Source organism: Agelaius tricolor, unplaced genomic scaffold, assembly GCF_023055355.1.
Source record: "Agelaius tricolor isolate 1412-34295 unplaced genomic scaffold, bAgeTri1.0.p SCAF_36, whole genome shotgun sequence".
NCBI classification, from domain to species: domain Eukaryota; kingdom Metazoa; phylum Chordata; class Aves; order Passeriformes; family Icteridae; genus Agelaius; species Agelaius tricolor.
The window spans coordinates 4,794,102-4,811,218 of NW_027269296.1; the positions used below are offsets into that span (position 1 = coordinate 4,794,102).

General features: G+C 52.4%; 1 protein-coding gene across 5 annotated transcripts in view; it reads right to left on the bottom strand.

Moving 5' to 3' along the window:
• SCMH1 (Scm polycomb group protein homolog 1) overlaps nucleotides 1–17,117 on the bottom strand; it is a 64,568-nt gene that overhangs the window by 3,291 nt on the left and 44,160 nt on the right. For 2 of the 5 annotated variants that reach the window (XM_071453418.1, XM_071453417.1), the window contains 5 exons: nucleotides 16,679–16,879; nucleotides 15,903–16,088; nucleotides 8,899–9,030; nucleotides 1,555–1,758; nucleotides 417–559 (listed from right to left, as the gene is read on the bottom strand). In XM_071453418.1, coding sequence (XP_071309519.1) covers nucleotides 417–559; nucleotides 1,555–1,758; nucleotides 8,899–9,030; nucleotides 15,903–16,088; nucleotides 16,679–16,879 — 866 coding nt within the window. The remainder of the gene's footprint in view (nucleotides 1–416; nucleotides 560–1,554; nucleotides 1,759–8,898; nucleotides 9,031–15,902; nucleotides 16,089–16,678; nucleotides 16,880–17,117) is intronic. The other 3 variants (XM_071453419.1, XM_071453423.1, XM_071453422.1) reach the window with 3 other exon arrangements.

Here is a 17,117-nt window from a genome sequence, read left to right on the forward strand (position 1 = left end):
ACACACCCAGAGCTCTGTACATGAATCCCAAACACACCCAGAGCTCTGTACATGAACCCCAAACACACAGAGAGCTCTGTAAATGAACCCCAAGCACACCCAGCTCTGCACATGAACCCCAAACACACCCAGAGCTCTGTAAATGAACCCCAAGCACACCGAGGGCTCTGTAAATGAACCCAAGCACACAGAGAGCTCTGCACATGAACCCCAAACACACACCCAGAGCTCTGCACATGAACCCCAAACATACACAGAGCTCTGTACATGAACCCAAGCACATCCAGAGCTCTGTAAATGAACCCCAAACACACCCAGAGCTCTGCACATGAACCCCAAACACACACCCAGAGCTCTGCACATGAACCCAAGCACACCCAGAGCTCTGTACATGAACCCAAGCTCTGCACACTCACGTGCTTTCGGAAGAGGTCGGCGTGGGGGCCCAGCTGCGGGTCTGCCTCGCGGATGAACTGCATCACCTCCTCCACCGTCCAGGCCGAGGGGTCGCGGCTGCTGAGGCGGGAGCTGTCCCGGGAGCCCGGGTACCTGTCCGAGCCTGGGGAAGCCACAGCTCCGTTACTGGGGCTCCCTGGCACCGCCCCAGCCACTGGCCCTCAGCCCACCACCACTCAGCTCCTCTCCACAGCAGGGCAGAGACACAGCAAGGGCCAGGCCCAGATTCCTGTGGCACAGCTCTGGCACCCAAACCTTACTCCCCCTCTTTAGGTCTGACTTTTCAGGGCAGCCTTCTATACTGAGCTCTTGTCCCCTCTCTCAAGCCCCACTCCCCTTGTTTGGTCGCGGCTCCCACTCTTCCCTGTCCATGGGCAGACACTTCCCACCTCAGCAGAACATCCCTGCCATTCCCAGGTGTCTCCACAAGCACGGCTCCTCCTCCCCTCCCAACACCTTTAGCACATCTAACACAGCAAAGCTGGTTTATGCTTCCACTGGCTGCATCTTCTGATGGACTGAACCCACAGGTGACCTCCCAGCCTGAGCTGGCACAAGTCCTGCTCCCAGCGTGCCCAGCCCCTTGTCTCAGCTCTGCCTGAAAATGTGTGGGGGAGGCAGCAGCAGCCTGAGCTTTTCAGAGGCTTTTACTGATGCCATGCACCTAAAATGACATTATTTGTGACCCCACATGCTGCAATGAGCAGTTCAGCTCTCCTGCCCCCATTCCTCCATACAGAGAGGTGCTATTCATGCATCTGCCCATCCTCCCTGCCCCACCAGGCAACTTTTGACTCCCCAGCCATTCTCAATCCATCCTTGTGGACTCAGACACCCATTTATCACTTGGACACAGTTCAGCTCCTGCCTGTTCCTTTCTCCCCACTGATCTCCAGGTCCACCCAGTCACCAGGCAAAGCAGAAACGTCACCTGTCCACATCACCTGTCCACACTGCCAGGTGCCATCACACCTAACAGACTCAGCTGGCTGTGCAGAGCCCAGCCTCTGGCACTTGCTGCACTCAGAGAGGTGTGACTGGAGTTAGCCCAGCCCTTCCCTGCCCCAGGTACAGCTCAGGGCTGTTCTGAGCTCTTACCCCCAGAGCTCAGCCTGCGCAGGGCAGAGCTGCTGCCCTGGCTGAGGCTGCAGGGCTGCTGCAGGTGCCTGTATCCTGGCAGGCGAAAGTCTCTGGAGCTCCTGCTGTGGCTGGATGAATTGACAGAGTTCAAGGCAGAGTCCATGGGGTCCAGGCGAGGCTCTAAGGGCCCTGGGAGGCCATCTCCCAGGACAAAGGTTTCACCTGGAATGCACCAAGCTGCAGTTAGTGCACCCACCCGAATGCCATGGCCACGCTCCCGTGTGGGGCACAGCCACAGCAGCATGGCTGGGTCCAAGCCCTGGCTGGGCTCAGGGATCAAACCAGGCCCTGCCACAGCCCTGGCATTCACCAGCTGCCAATGGTGTCACCATCTGCCAGTGCCAGTCCAACCAGTGTAGTGACAATGGTCCCAAACTGGAGCAGCAGCTCCTTTTTTCAGCTACTCTGCTCATGCCACCACCAGCACTGAGGCCTGACTGCCCTGGGCCCCTCTGTGGCCAAGGGGCACCTCTGGATGCCAACGGACACAAGACTCACAGACAGCCCTGAACAGAAGGGGAGGAGATGCTCCCTGAGGGGTCACACCCTGCACCTCACCAAGGGCTTGGCATTGGGTGGCAGACACATGCAGAGCAGGAGGGAGCTGTGCCATCAGGGCCAGGCAATGCTCCCACACCCTGCTGCTCCTCTGGCCCCAAAAGCAATGATGAGCTGCCCCAAAAGCAATGATGAGCTGCTCATCCCTCCTGGGCTCCTGCTGGGCTCTTTTCCAGCCTAACCACATCAGAGGCCAATTCCCTCTACTGGAACACGCACAGGAGGGCCTGGGCCTCTAAAACCTCCCCAGCAGAGTGTCAGAGCAATGGTGGCTTCCTCATCTTCTCCAGAAATGCCCTGAATTTGCAGCTACCATGGTACTATTGGGATGGAGGGACTGGGGAGGCTGTCCAGGGTGACAGACTGCACTGGCTGAGGCAGCAAGATCTGTCTGTGCTGCTCCACTGCAGGGCCACCTTTGCAGGCTTTGCTGTGGCACAGCTGAGTCTCAGCCCAGGTGGTTCTTGTGCCTCATGAGCCACCCTCAAGTGCTCTTTATGATGAACCACGTGCCAAAGAGGGCAGCAGCTCCACAGTGAGGGGCATTGCCTGAGCACTGCCAGCACACATGGCTGGGAGCTGCAGCTCCTCCACCACAACCTGAGGGGTCCTGAGGGCAGCTCACAGCCCTGAGCTGCTGCCACTCCAGCACCATGGCAGCTGACAAGGCTGAGGAAGCCTGAGCACTGGGCAGGCCCTGGGATTCTTCCCTGGCACTTCTCAGACTCCAGGAGCAGCAGGTGAAAGCCAGCACAGCACTGCTGTGCTGAGCTGGGGGTCATGGTGAGGGTGCAGGATCTGCAGCCTGAGAGACCCAGAAGCTGCTGAGATTTTCCCCAGTTCCCTGCTGAGGTGATGCTGATGCTCCAGTGAGCAAGTGCAGCTTGCCAGAGCCTGAAGTGGTTCCCAAGTGCTGCAGATATTGGGTCCCACTGACTGGGGCAGCATCTCCTGGCTGGCTACCCCTCATTTGCTCTGGTTTCTGTGAACTGTGGCACTGTTGTGACAGCTGGGATCTTCTGGTCCTGCTGCCTGTGTTTGAGCAGAGATCAGAGGCCAGCTCAGCTGGTCCAGCCCTGACCTGCCCAGGCTTCACACTGTAAGGACATGAAATGGGAGCACCCTTATGTGGCTGCTGGCCAGCTGGTGTGGGGCTATCACTGGGAAATTGCTGCTCCCAGCCCAGCCCTGTGTGGGGCTATCATTGGGAAATTGCTGCTCCCACCCCAGCCCTGTGTGGGGCAATCACTGGGAAATTGCTGCTCCCACCCCATCCCCGTGTGGGGCCATCACTGGGAAATTGCTGCTCCCACCCCAGCCCTGTGTGGGGCTATCATTGGGAAATTGCTGCTCCCACCCCAGGGCTGTGTGGGGCTATCACTGGGAAATTGCTGCTCCCAGCCCAGCCCTGTGTGGGGCCATCACTGGGAAATTGCTGCTCCCAGCCCAGCCCTGTGTGGGGCTATCACTGGGAAATTGCTGCTCCCACCCCATCCCCGTGTGGGGCCATCACTGGGAAATTGCTGCTCCCACCCCATCCCCGTGTGGGGCCATCACTGGGAAATTGCTGCTCCCAGCCCAGCCCTGTGTGGGGCTATCACTGGGAAATTGCTGCTCCCAGCCCAGCCCTGTGTGGGGCCATCACTGGGAAATTGCTGCTCTCACCCCAGCCCTGTGTGGGGCTATCATTGGGAAATTGCTGCTCTCACCCCAGGGCTTTGCCACTCTGCACTTGAGGCACTGCTGCCTTTGTTTGTTTTTAGGTCTCTGGGATGTGCCCAGAAACAGCAGCACAGCCTTAAAATCTCCTGTACAACCTGCTGGTGTGGACTGTTACCCCTGTGACCTGTGCTGGCCCTCTTGTCACTCTCCTCCTCCATGGACAGGTGTGTTCTCACCTGCTCTGCATGCATAAAAAATGGTTTGCTGACTCATGGCTATTCCTGAATAACTCCAAACCCCTCCTGCACTCCCACCATTGCATTTCAGCCCCAGACTGGATGCAAAGCAGAGCTGGCTGCCCTGGTCTGGCCTGGGTGGAGATCCCTGCCCAGCCAGAGCCACTTGTGGGTGTCACTTACACCAGTGGGGTTCCACTGCAGCTGCTTCAAACTACATTTGGTCTCCTCCTTGTGAAAAATGCATGTATTTTATGATTGGCTTTTCACAAATATTCAAATGAATATTAGATGTGTTGTGTTAGAAAGTGATGCCGTATTAATTCTCTTAAGTAGTGTGTTAAATATAGTTTTAGGTTATAAAAAATGTTAAAATAGAAACTATGTTATGTAGGATACTTTTTTTAAAGGACTAACAGCAAGATAGCAGCCACAGGACACCTGAATCTTTCAGAGGAGAAGAATTTATTGCCCTCTTATCAGCAGAAACGAACTTCTTCTGGCCTTGAAGGCACTGTTAGGATTCAGAGGAAGAAGCTGACACTGCCCAGACAGAATCCTGTGTTTGAATGGAATTTATGCATCATGTCTGAGGTGTATGAATATGCAACAGGCTGTTGCTTTTAAGGGTTAATCCTTTGTTAACGTGGGTCCTTTTTCGGGCTCGTGCTGCCCAGAAAAGGTACCTGGACTGTCTGTAACTCTTTGTCTCTATTGTCTCATATTGTCCTAATTCAAATTGTCCTAATTATTATTACTCTAATTGTATTACTATTTTTATAACCATTTTATTACTATTAAGCTTTTAAAATTTTAAAAACAAGTGATTGACGTTTTTCACACTCCTCAACAGGACAGTTCTGTTTGAACCCCAAAACACTTCCCATGAAACATCTGGGGAAGGGTTCTGACTGCAGGGAAGGACAGGGCAGGAGAGGGTCAGTGGGCACAGCCCCCTGAGCTGTCACAGGACAGTGGCTGTGGGCATGGCAACAGGTCCAAGCTGTGCATCCCAGCACCTTCTGGGGTGACAGAGAGCTGCAGCTGGCCAGGAGGTCCTGGGACACTCACCCAGATGTGCTGGGTGACACAAACACGTGTCTGAGTGCTCCCAAAAACCCCAGAGCTCTCAGCAGGGATTGGTGGCAGCAGAAGGAATTTCAGGCCCAGTCTGGGAGAGCACATGCACAGGTTCTGTCAGTGCAAGGCTGAGGATCCAGAACTCACCCTCAGAAATGACTTCACTCAACAATGAACAGTGTCATGACAGGAATGAGCTGTGATGCATTCTGCAAACACAAATATGTGATCCTGTTCTCACAGCTGCTGATCACACCCCAGGGCCACCTGGGGGCACGCTGTGCTTCTGCCCAGGAGCTAAAACTGAAGGCACACAGTGATCCCCAGGTTCCCTAACCCTGCACAGGGCAGTGCCTGCCTGGGCTGGAACTCTGAAGCAGAACTGGGGGCTTTGTGGCAGGCTCAGTGCAAGAGGGAGTGAGGGTTTTCCTAAAAACACAAGTACACAGGGAACTGCTCAGTGAGTGATACCTGCAGGGAAGGGAGAAGGACATGAGGCAAGAGGGGAATGATTGCTGCCCCTGGGAATCATCTGTAGATGAGGTACTCAGGCAACACCCAGGATCCTTCACCTTTGACAAACAGAGAGTGAGGAGGAGGTGGCTGATCCTTAGGCAGAGTTCCTTACACACACTGTTAGATTTAACTAAAGGCTGGCAGTTGGCACATTGCAGGGAAACATGCCACAATTAGTGGTGGAGAGGCAGGGAGCAGATAATTAAAGTTTAATTAAACAAATAGTGCTATAGACTCAACAGTGTCACTTTACTGCTAAAACATGGGAGTTTGGCCACAAGCACAAATGTGATTTGCACTACTCCTGAACACCCACTGCTTCCAGCAAGTGATGGGCTGGGATCCCACTGTGCTGGGACTGCAGTGTTTCAGCAAAAAGCCACACAAACTCCACTGGATGCAAGAGGAAAAACAATGTAATATGTGAGATCCCTTCCTCAGTGTCTCTGCTTCTTGCCAAATGCAGAGTGAATGGAGATGTCCCACTGCTGCTCACAGCCTTCCACATGGCAAACAGGGATGTGCTCAGGAGCTGCTGTCTGAGACAGAGTTCATTCCCATGAGAAGATGTGCCTTGCTCAAGAAATACTCAATATCTGAGGATTTCAGGTGCATATTCTTAAAATATATCCTCTGAAATGCAAATATTCCTGTCTGAACCTCAATTTCACGGTGGAGGAGAATGTATTCATTACAGCTTTTAGCTGTGGGATAGGAATGAATTTCTAGATGGAATTTGAACCTCATTGCTCCCTGCTTGGATGAAGAACAGAAGCAGACCAAGCTGCTGCAGGAAGGATCACCCCTCACATGCAGACACACTTCCTGCCCACTTGTCTGTGTTCTTCTGGAAGAGGCTGGAGAATTCTGGCATCCAGATGGCACAACCCACTCAAAGGCCAAGGGATAACTGAATAGACTTTGAAGCAGACAAAGAATCAATCTTGTAGGAACCTAATGAAGGCTCCTCCTTAGAATTACCCATCATGGAAGCCTTCTCTCTTCACTGACAATACAGAGTGGGCAACATTCACCACCCAACCAAGGCATGTGAACCTTTGGAGCAATCCAGTTCTTCAAGAACAGGCTGAACACTGCATGTCCCAGCTGCTGGGGGAGGAGGAGGGGCTGGGCTGTGCCAACAGTTACCAAAGGCACTGGCTGATGCATCAGAGAGGAATCAAGGAGACCAGCACCCATTTGGAGGTGAGGAACAGGAGGGGGCTCTGGGGACAGTTTCTGACCTGTCAAGATGCTGGAATAGATGAGGCAGTGCCACACACCAGCTCTGTGACAAATGTACAGTTTTAATCACTGCAGGTAATGAGGCCACTAGAAACTGTCCACCAGAGAAGCATGGAATGGTTTGGGTTGGGAAGGACCTTAAAGCCCATCCAGTCCCACTCCCTGCCGTGGCAGGGTCACCTCCCACTGTCCCAGGTTGCTCCAAGCCCCAATGTCCACCTGGCATTGGAAACTTCCAGAGATGGGGCAGCCCCAGCTGCTCTGGGCAAGTTCAGTGTTAGAGGCAGGGTCAGAGATCCTGCAGAGCACAGGACACAGTGATGGACACAGACAAAAATCACCCACGGTGGTGCCAGGCTGGCACTCACACCCAGCAAAACCAGGGAAATGGGGATTCTAAAGGGACAGCAACAGAGCATGAAGCCACTGAACTGTGAGCCTGCCCAGGAGTCTCCAGCAATTTTTCAGGGATTTCAGTCACAAAGAATTGTGACTAACATGTTGGCAGATTTCACCATCCATTAATTAAAAGCCCCAGTAAGATTAAATCTTCAGTCTGCATTATGAGGGTTTGCAGTTCAGTACAAAGTGGGAGTGTATTTATTGAAGATTCCTCAGTTCAAGGAGTCCTCCAGCTACCTGGATCTTCTGGAAATCTCCCACCTATGCATGCAAGAGTCACCTATGGATCCCACAGCTAAAATAACTGAGTTCATGATAAATGAAGGGGGCAAACTTTGCCTCTTCCTGGGAAGATGAATTCTGCTGCTGACTTGCATCCCAGCTGTGAAGGGTTTTAAGTGTGCCTATGCTTAGTAAGGAATAAAGTGGTAATTCCTGCTTCTGCAGCAGTGGCATCCTGGGGAGGAGCAGCAGTGTGGGATGGGAATGCAGTGGCTGAGCTGAGGGAGCCAGTGACACCCCCAGCTGTTTCAGTGAGCAACAAGATGAGATCCTGGGAAAGGGCAGCAAGTTCCTGGGGTACAGCTGCACATCAGCATCTGTACAACAGGCTGCAGCAAACCCTCAGGGAAAAATCCACAAATCAGATCGAGGCAGCTGGGCAGTTTGAGCACTGTTAATGCCATGCACAGCGAGGGAAGCTAAACCAGATTGTACAGTGTGAGATGATGCCTGTCAGGCTTAGGAGGAATTCCTGCTGCATTCCACATGCCTGACACATCTGTGTGGGGAACCTGGCTCACCACACAGCAGCTCATCTGTCAGGACCTAGGACATCCCTCTGGCTGTCCAGGACAGCCAGGACCCTGCCAGGGGGCTCAGAGACCCTGCACCGAGCCCAAATCACCTGTGGGTTTGATTATGAGCCATGGAGCAAATTACCAACCTTAGATGAGGATCTGCAAGTCAAAATAGTTTAAGTAAAATGATAGTGAATTTATCACGGGGTCGAAAAGTAGATTTTGGGGTTTTTGGTATGGGGGTTCAGGAGGAAGATGGCGGGAACTGGGCATGTCCAGCCTTTCTCCTTCTTCTTCTTGGCCTCCATCTTCTGCTGTGATGGTGGCACTTTGGGATTGGTTTAGAGTAGAAGCTCAATGTCTAACATAGGTGATAGGTATTGGGAAGTTATTGTAAATATTGTACATATAGCTTTTAGTATAAAGACATAACCCTGCCCTGGGGACAGGCAGAGTGCCTGGAACTGTCCTGCTGGATGGACCTCGGCAGGGCAGGAGAAAATTTTTTACAGATAAGCAACAATAAACAACCTTGAGACTGAGAACTGAAGAGCTCTGACTCCTTCTTCAAGCACTGGGCTGGGAAAAGAGACTTTTGAACTCTTCTTGGGGACACTGTGAGCAGCTAAAGACCCCGACACTCATCCACTCCCCTCTGGAACACCAAGCACAACCCACGCCAGGGACAAGCCAAGCAGCTCCCTGCAGCCACCCCTGGGCTTGGCAGGGCAGATGTGAGCCTGCAGCAGCCAGGACAGGGCTCTGGGAACAGGCAGCTTTGGGAAGAGACACGCTGTGCTCACCTTCCAAAGGGTGACGGTCATTCTTTGGTAACTTGGGGGAGAGAGGAGCACTGTATGGAGGGGGATCTTGGGAAAAGCGCTTTGTACCCCGGCCTGGTCCCTGCAGAGAGCCGTCTAAGGAACTGCTTCTGTCTAGGAAAAGAGAACAAGCCCTCTTTAGTCACACTTCTGACTGTGGTTAGTTTTTCTTTAAGTGCTGCAAACACTCTGAATCAGAGTTCAGGATGGGCAGGTCTCAGCATCCTATCAGATCTGGTGCTCTGCCTGAGTTTCCCTGAATTCTGATTTCTGCTTTTCCACTCTGCCCAGCAGAGCCCAACTCTTGGCACTGACCTCTCATGGAGGCTGGAAACCCTGTGTGAGAGCTGATCCATGCCCAGAGCTGGGTGCTTCCCCTCTCACTCAGGTTTTGCTCTCTCTCATGATGACAGGGTACTGAAACATGGGTGTAGCCATGATATTTTATGAAAAATCCTTTTGCTAAGATTTTTCTCCTGAGAAGCTGAGAGGCCTCAGAAACAAAATGTAACCAATGGTTATCTGCTGCTGTGGAATGCAACAGGTAGATCTGTGATTGGTCTCATGTGGTTGTTTCTAATTAATGGCCAATCACAGCCCAGCTGGCTCAGACTCTCTGAGAGTCACAAGTTTTTGTTATCATTCCTTGCTAGCCTTCTGATGAAATCCTTTCTTCTATTCTTTTAGTATAGTTTTAATATAATATCTATTATAAAATAATAAATCAGCCTTCTGAAACATGGAGTCAGATCCTCCTCTCTTCCCTCACCCCTGTGAGCACCACCACAGATGGGGATTTTTTAGGAGTGGAGACATCCTGGGAAATGCAGTCTTGCCAGAGTCCCCTGAGCCCTGTGTGCATTGCCAGCCTGGGCACCCTCCACCTGCTCAAGCTGCAATCCAGCACATCTGGCAGGGCTCAACAGAGCAGAGTTTGCAGGTTTTACCAGAGAAAAAGAGTGGTGAGAAAACTAACAAAGAATCTTAGCCATGTTTTGCCATATTTCACCCAAACAGCACCTGTAATTGACTTAATTCCATTTCTCCTCATGGCTCATCCCACACAATTCCTGCTGATCCCACTGTCACCTTTCAGATGCACATGGCCCTTGGACAACTAGCAAACAAGCCTTGGATGATCTGCAACTCCTCTGTGTTGCTGGATTAAACCCTACTCCCATTTTCAATCTCCCCCCTCCATGGAGCCCCCAGGCACTATCACTGCTCCTCTCCAAACTCATCATCCCAAGGATGGGACCCTGCACATCCTGCCAGCAGACAGGACACTGCCATGGCACTGTCCCTGCTCCTCTCCAAACTCATCATCCCAAGGAAGGGACTCTGCACATCCTGCCCAGCACACAGGACACTGCCATGGAGCCCCCTGCTCCTCTCCAAAGCCATCATCCCAAGGATGGGACCCTGCACATCCTGCAGAGCAGACAGGACACTGCCATGACACTGCCATGGCACTGCTCCTGCTCCTCTCCAAAGCCATCCCAAGGAAGGGACTCTGCACATCCTGCCCAGCAGACAGGACACTGCCATGGCACTGTCACTGCACTGCCCCTGCTCCTCTCCAAAGCCATCCCAAGGAAGGGACTCTACACATCCTGCCCAGCAGACAGGACACTGCCATGGCACTGTCACTGCACTGTCCCTGCTCCTCTCCAAACTCATCATCCCAAGGAGGGGACTCTACACATCCTGCCCAGCAGACAGGACACTGCCATGGCACTGTCACTGCACTGTCCCTGCTCCTCTCCAAACTCATCATCCCAAGGAGGGGACCCTGCACATCCTGCCCAGCAGACAGGACACTGCCATGGGCTGGGACAGCTCTGCACACACGGGGCCAGTGGTGGATGGACAAGGAATGGAAGCACTGACACTGATGGGGACAGCAGCCAGGTGAGTGACACAGGGGTGGCAGAGCCTGTCCCAGCTCAGGTGAGCCCTCCTGCTGCCCCACACAGGTGCCAGTTGGGTCCTCCAGCCACCCTGAGAGCTCTGGGGTGGGCACAGAGGGGTGAAATGCTCTGCACAGATGCCAGGAGCCACCAGCAGCCCAGAGCAGCCCTGAGAGCTGGCACAGGGCAGCAGCAGGGGCAGGAGGGGTGACAGGGACGGCGGGGAGTGACACCAGGGGGATGCACAATGCCCAACAAAGGGAGGTACAGGTGGGGCAAGCACCAGATGGGCACAGCTGAGGTGATTAAAGAGAAACACAAAGGTGGAGAAGGTACCTGTTCAATCAATATCCTTCAGGGTATTGAAAGAGCTGCTTGCACTGAGGCCCTGGGACTCCATATCACCCAAAATCACTGCGACATTGCCAGAAAAACAAATTGCCCCTCACTGCCCAGAGGGGAACACGTGCTCTTGGTAATGTCTCTGGACAGCCCTGTGTCAAACTGCACAACCTTCTTCACCCAACAGCCACAGAACCACAACACAAGGTGATGCTTTACAAAGGTTTTTTCATCAGGTTTTGGCTTGGCCTTTTGTTTTTTTTTAAAGTGGTTGATGTTAAAAGTAATGCAAACACAACAGGTCAGGTTATAGAAGTTAATTCTAGGAATCAGAAGTGATGTTGGTGTAAATTAATGAGAGGATAAACCAAAACCAGAATTTTGATTTTAAAGGACAAGTTTGAAGAAAATAAAGACATGGAGTAACAGACAGAGCTGTACTCAGATTATCATGAATAAAAGGAAAATGTCTTCAGTCCAAAAATGACATAAACCTCATCAATGTGATCATCAAAGAGGAAATAATCTGAGAGGGAAGGACCCCAAATCTCAGTGGATAAATGCTCACTTTGAGAAGGATGCTGAGAACAAGCAGATCATTTCCTTGGATAAAAGGAAGCTGTGCACCTCAGGATGGGGAGTGCAGGGATGAAGGGAGGTTTTTAACTCATTCTGTGTTTTGAGACAGTGCAAAGGCAAAGACGGGCCTGTGTTTCAGCTACAGAGGAACAGAGTGAGGGGACACTGTGCAGAAAGGTGAGGATTGAGAGAAAAGGACAAAGGGTTGTGTCCAAGTGACAGGACAGCTGGGAGGGATACCTCACCTCCCCTGCCTTGGGGGAAGAGCAGCTCAGCTGCTGTGCCTGGATGGTGCTGTGGCCACCCCAGGGCCATCAGCATGGACACCTTTATGAGCAGTGACAGCCACCCACCTCATCTGGTCAGCCCACTCCTAATTAGGGCTTCTCATGTAGGACAATGCACCTTGCACTGAGTGCACTGGCACCTCCTCCCTGGCTGCAGAGCACACCCACACCTGGCTCAGGTGGACATCTGTGACATCCACCTGCACTCAGTGCACTTGTATGCTGATAGATGGTAGATTTAGACTGGATTTATGGAAAAAAAGTCCTCCCTGAGGGTGGGCAGGCCCTGGCACAGGGTGCCCAGAGCAGCTGTGGCTGCCCCTGGATCCCTGGCAGTGCCCAAGGCCAGGCTGGATGGGGCTTGGAGCAGCCTGGGACAGTGGAAGGTGTCCCTGCCATGGCAGGGAGTGGAATGAGAGGAGCTTTAAGGTCTCTTCCAACCCAGACCATTCTGGGATTCATTTCCAGCTGCAGCCATGCTGACCACTTGGGGGCAAGGCTCTAAGGATAAAAGAAACAGGACAGAAACTAAAATATCCACCATTGACTAAGTCAGACAACTGAATGTCCTCAAACTGGAGACTTAGGGGTGCAGAGGAAGCCAAGAATGCCAGTGCACCTGAAATTCTGGGTCTGCTGCAGTAAATTCTAACAGAATTCAGCACTGTGTTACTGGGAGTCACTTAAAATGTGGTGCCAATATTTGACAAAATAGGTGGAAAAAATGATTTTTACAATAAAATGCCCATGGTCTGACCTCAGCAGCACCATGGCAGGAAATACACAGGGCACATTCTATGGCAGGTGTTCATCAGAGGAGGCCAACCCAACAGCCTCCCTGTGATGGGAAATCCTGATCTGTGCCATGAGGGAAGAGACATCAACCTCATACACCTGGAATTCAGCAAGATGTTACACTGAGAGCCAGCTGAGACAGAACATGAATTACCAGGAGCCTTGTTCTATGCACAGAAATCTGATTTGGGAGGTAAAGCTGTTGGCAGCAACTCAGAAGGAACATGAGACTGGGAGTGAATCTGCCTGAGGATCACCCTTGAGCCCAGGGTAATTTAATAACTGCAATAACTTTGGCAGAAATTTTAGAGATTTACCAATGAAATCTGCTGATGTCTTCCCAAGTCAGGTCAGACAAAGCAGCATTTAAAATCAGGAAGGAAGGATATATACATATATATATATATATATATAAAACCAAGAACCAGCAAGGAGGAAAATCCAGCAGCTAAATCCAGATGTGCACTTGCAGCACTGTCCCTTATGACCTGCAGGTGACACCAGTGATGAGAAGAATGGTGTATGTGACCAGGACAGGCTGATCACTGCCTGCTGCAAGGACACAGTGACTCCAAGTGACTGCAGAGACGTTTCCTGTGACCATGGTGGTGTCAGTGCTGTGGCACCAGGTCCCCATGAGCTCCTCCCCAGAGTGCTGGGGGCCACTCTGGCCACCCCATGAAGTTTAAGTCAAACCAACACTTTCTGAGGAGAGCAAAAAGCAGAGAATATGAACTCCTCTGAGGGCTACAACTGCTCTGCAACTACTTCCAGAAGAAAGAGAACCAAGTTAAGCCAAAAGACAATATTAAGACCAGGAGACACAGACACCAAGTTGCCTAAGAATAAATTGGGGCTGGAAATTACAACATAGTTTCTAAAATCTCAGCATAAAACCCTGGAGCAGTCTCCAGCGGAAAAGCAAAATCCACGACTCCAGAGTTAATCCAAGAAGCTCCACGTGCTGTGGTGCTGTAGCAGCAGGAGCCTCTGTGGCCAGAAGGTCCCTCCTGTCCTGTGCTTTCAGACAGCCCCAGGTCCCATCATGTCCATGGTGCTGTGGACAGCAATCAGCTCCCTGCAAAGGGCAGTTCCTGATGCACAGCTCAGTCTGCTCCTCCTTATTTCCATTTATTCAGTGAATGGCAGCACACTGCTGAGCTAAGGGACACTGCAGACCTGCCCTCTGCCCCAGGCACACACCCCAACTCTCCATGGCACCCACAGGGTGCTCCTGCAAAGCCTCTTTGGCCTGGGAACTCAGACCAGCTCCCAGTCCCAACCAGTGGCTGTCTGCTGGAAGAACCAGCCCCATACAACACATTCCTGTCCTGGAGAGGAAACACAGCAAGCAGGACATGCAGGGCTCAAGGTGAGACCACAGCAGCCCTGACATCTGGTGTGATTGAAGGATGTACAACTCCACCCTCATTCCTCCATGACCAGCTCAAAGTTCCCAAAATCACCAGCACTGTTTCCCTGCCCTCACCAGAAGCACTATAGATTAGGTTAGCACCTTCTTGCAGCTGCCTGAGAAAGGTTACATGAGCAGATGCCCAAGAAGCTCACAGATCAGGATGAACTGCAGGACTAGGTGCTGTCACACCTCTGACTGTGGTTAGTTTTTCTTTAAGTGCTGCAAACACTCTGAATCAGAGTTCAGGATGGGCAGGTCTCAGCATCCTATCAGATCTGGTGCTCTGCCTGAGTTTCCCTGAATTCTGATTTCTGCTTTTCCACTCTGCCCAGCAGAGCCCAACTCTTGGCACTGACCTCTCATGGAGGCTGGAAACCCTGTGTGAGAGCTGATCCATGCCCAGAGCTGGGTGCTTCCCCTCTCACTCAGGTTTTGCTCTCTCTCCTGATGACAGGGTACTGAAACATGGGGATTGCTTCTATTGAGGGTTCCTCAGGGGAAAGCCTCCAGTCCCAGTACCTGGTCATGCTGCTCCTGTCCTTGCATATCCTACAGCTCCTCTGCTCCTGGCCCTGCTGGCTCCAGCCAGGAGGAAGCAGAGGATGGGAAGATCCTTTTGCTCTCTAGACTCTGCCTAAGGTGCTTTGTGAGGTGCAATGAATGGAAGCACTGTGGCATTTGGCTGTGGCTCCCACACCTCATGCTTAGCAACTTCTCTTTAAACAGTTCTTCCTAAGTGCCCATCCTTTTACATTCATACAACTTTTGCTTTTCTTGCCAGAACCATAATTATGCAAAGGATTAAGTTTGGAAAGACCTCAAACAACACAACAGCTATTTGCTGACTAGAGGGGGAAGAAATCAAGACAGGAGAGGAAATCAGCACTTGTCAGGCACCAAAGAGGGTGCAGACAGCTTTGATCCTCTCCACAACTGACACTCCTGGAGCAGGAGCTCCCCCAGAACCCCCAGACAGCCTGAGGGGCAGCCATCACCCCAGGCCTGCTGCCACTGCCCAGCACTGTGGGGGAACTGCTGGGCTTGTTTTCCACTGCTTCTACTTCAGAGCAGCTTTGCAGCCTGCCAATCTGCACTGTGGCATGAGCTGTCTTGCTGGGGTGAGCTGGAGCTGCTTCAATGCTATGCCAAGGAAAACAAAACCACCTCTGCCTCAGATTGAGCATGAGCATCACCCCTGAACAGGAACCCCACGTTGTTACCAGGGCTGGATGCCCTGGCTGCTGCCAGCAGATCCACGGCCAGTGTGGAAACCACTCTGCTTCAATTCATTTCTAATTCCAGTTTACTTGCTGCATGTTATCACTCTCCCTTTTCCTGCAGTGTTTCACCTGAATTCCTAGCTGTATGAAGTCACCACAATCAGATCACAGGAAGTGGGAAGGACTGGAGGACGAGGAGGGGAGGAGGGAAGACAAGGAGACAGCACGGATGAGCGGAAACCTCCAGCGGAGATGGGAACCAAACTGACAGGCAGAAAATGCAACTGGAACCCTACACAACAAGAGCCCTGTGGGCACGTACAGGACACTGGGTGTGATGTAATGAACCCTGGGAGAGATCTCTGGAACAGGAGCCTGCCTTCTGAGATAGAGCTCAAACCTGAGTCCCTACAGTGCCACCCCCCCCAGCTCCTACCTGGTAGATACCTGTCGTGGTCGTACTGGTGAGAGCGCTGCATGTGGCTGTTCTGAGTGAAAGGCTGGTTCCCAAAGAGGTTGTCACTGCGCAGATTGTGGCACAGCTTCTCCAGGAAGCGGAGGACGTAGGTGATACTGTTAACTGCTGGCAGGTTCAGAGTGTGCTGTTCCCGATCAAACACAGCTGGAGACAGAAACAAACAGAGCCCAACACGTGAACCCCCCGCCAGGGCGGGAGGCTACGCCCAGGGCCGCACAGGCAGCTCCTGGATCTCAGCATCCTGGGCTCTCAGAGCCAACAAAGCCTTCCTCTGCCAGGGCAGGCCAGGACCAGCCTGCTGCACCCAGCACGGGGCCGGGGGAGCCGCGTCCGAGGGAACGGAAAAGATTCCAGGAGGGGCCTGCAGATCCAGCTAGGCCCGGGCTTAAAGGAGAAATAAAACCCGGGCTATTTCTTGTCTGTCCGTGAGGAGCTGTGGCATCCCCCCTGCTGTGGCTCTTCCCAGGGCTGGCAGGATTGCTGCCCAGGCTGGTGCCAGCGCTGAGCACTGCCTGCTCCAGCAGCTGCGCCCGCGGGCCATGGGAACTGCTCCGCTCTGAGTCAGCCGCCAGCTGTTGCTTCACTGACACACATGTGTGGCAAGAAAGAGAAGACAGAACTCTTGTGTCTGCCCCTGGCCTGTGGCTGCAGCGAGCTTCAGGACAGACATCTTCCAACGAGAGAATTCTTGCAACAACCTCTCTGGAGGCCAAGTGCTGCGGGCCCGTTCTCACCTGAGATGACCTCTCCCCCGTGGCCTTGTTTTAAGAAGGAGAAGACTGTTTTCTGATGATAAGCACAATCAATGCAGGCCTGTACTGCTTGCTGCAGGACAACAGAAGCTCGAGCTGGTCCAAAATGGTCTGGCAGCTGCTGAATTTTCTTCTTGTCTAGGTGGGGCCCAGTGCTGCCGTTCTTGTTCAAGTAAATGCAAACTGCCAAGATGAGAAATGTGTTTGCTGTTAACCCACTCAAGAAAGCAAGAAACAGATGCCTAAAATCCAACCTGAGAGATGCTGAGATATTAAGACTGTCCAATCACTGACAAAGTGGAATCCACCACGACTGCCTGACTGCATCCTCACAGTGGAGCCGCTTCTAGAGGGGAAGGAATCCCCTCCAAAATCTTCCTGCCTCATGCTCACCTTCCAAACTGCTGCTGTTTCTCCCATG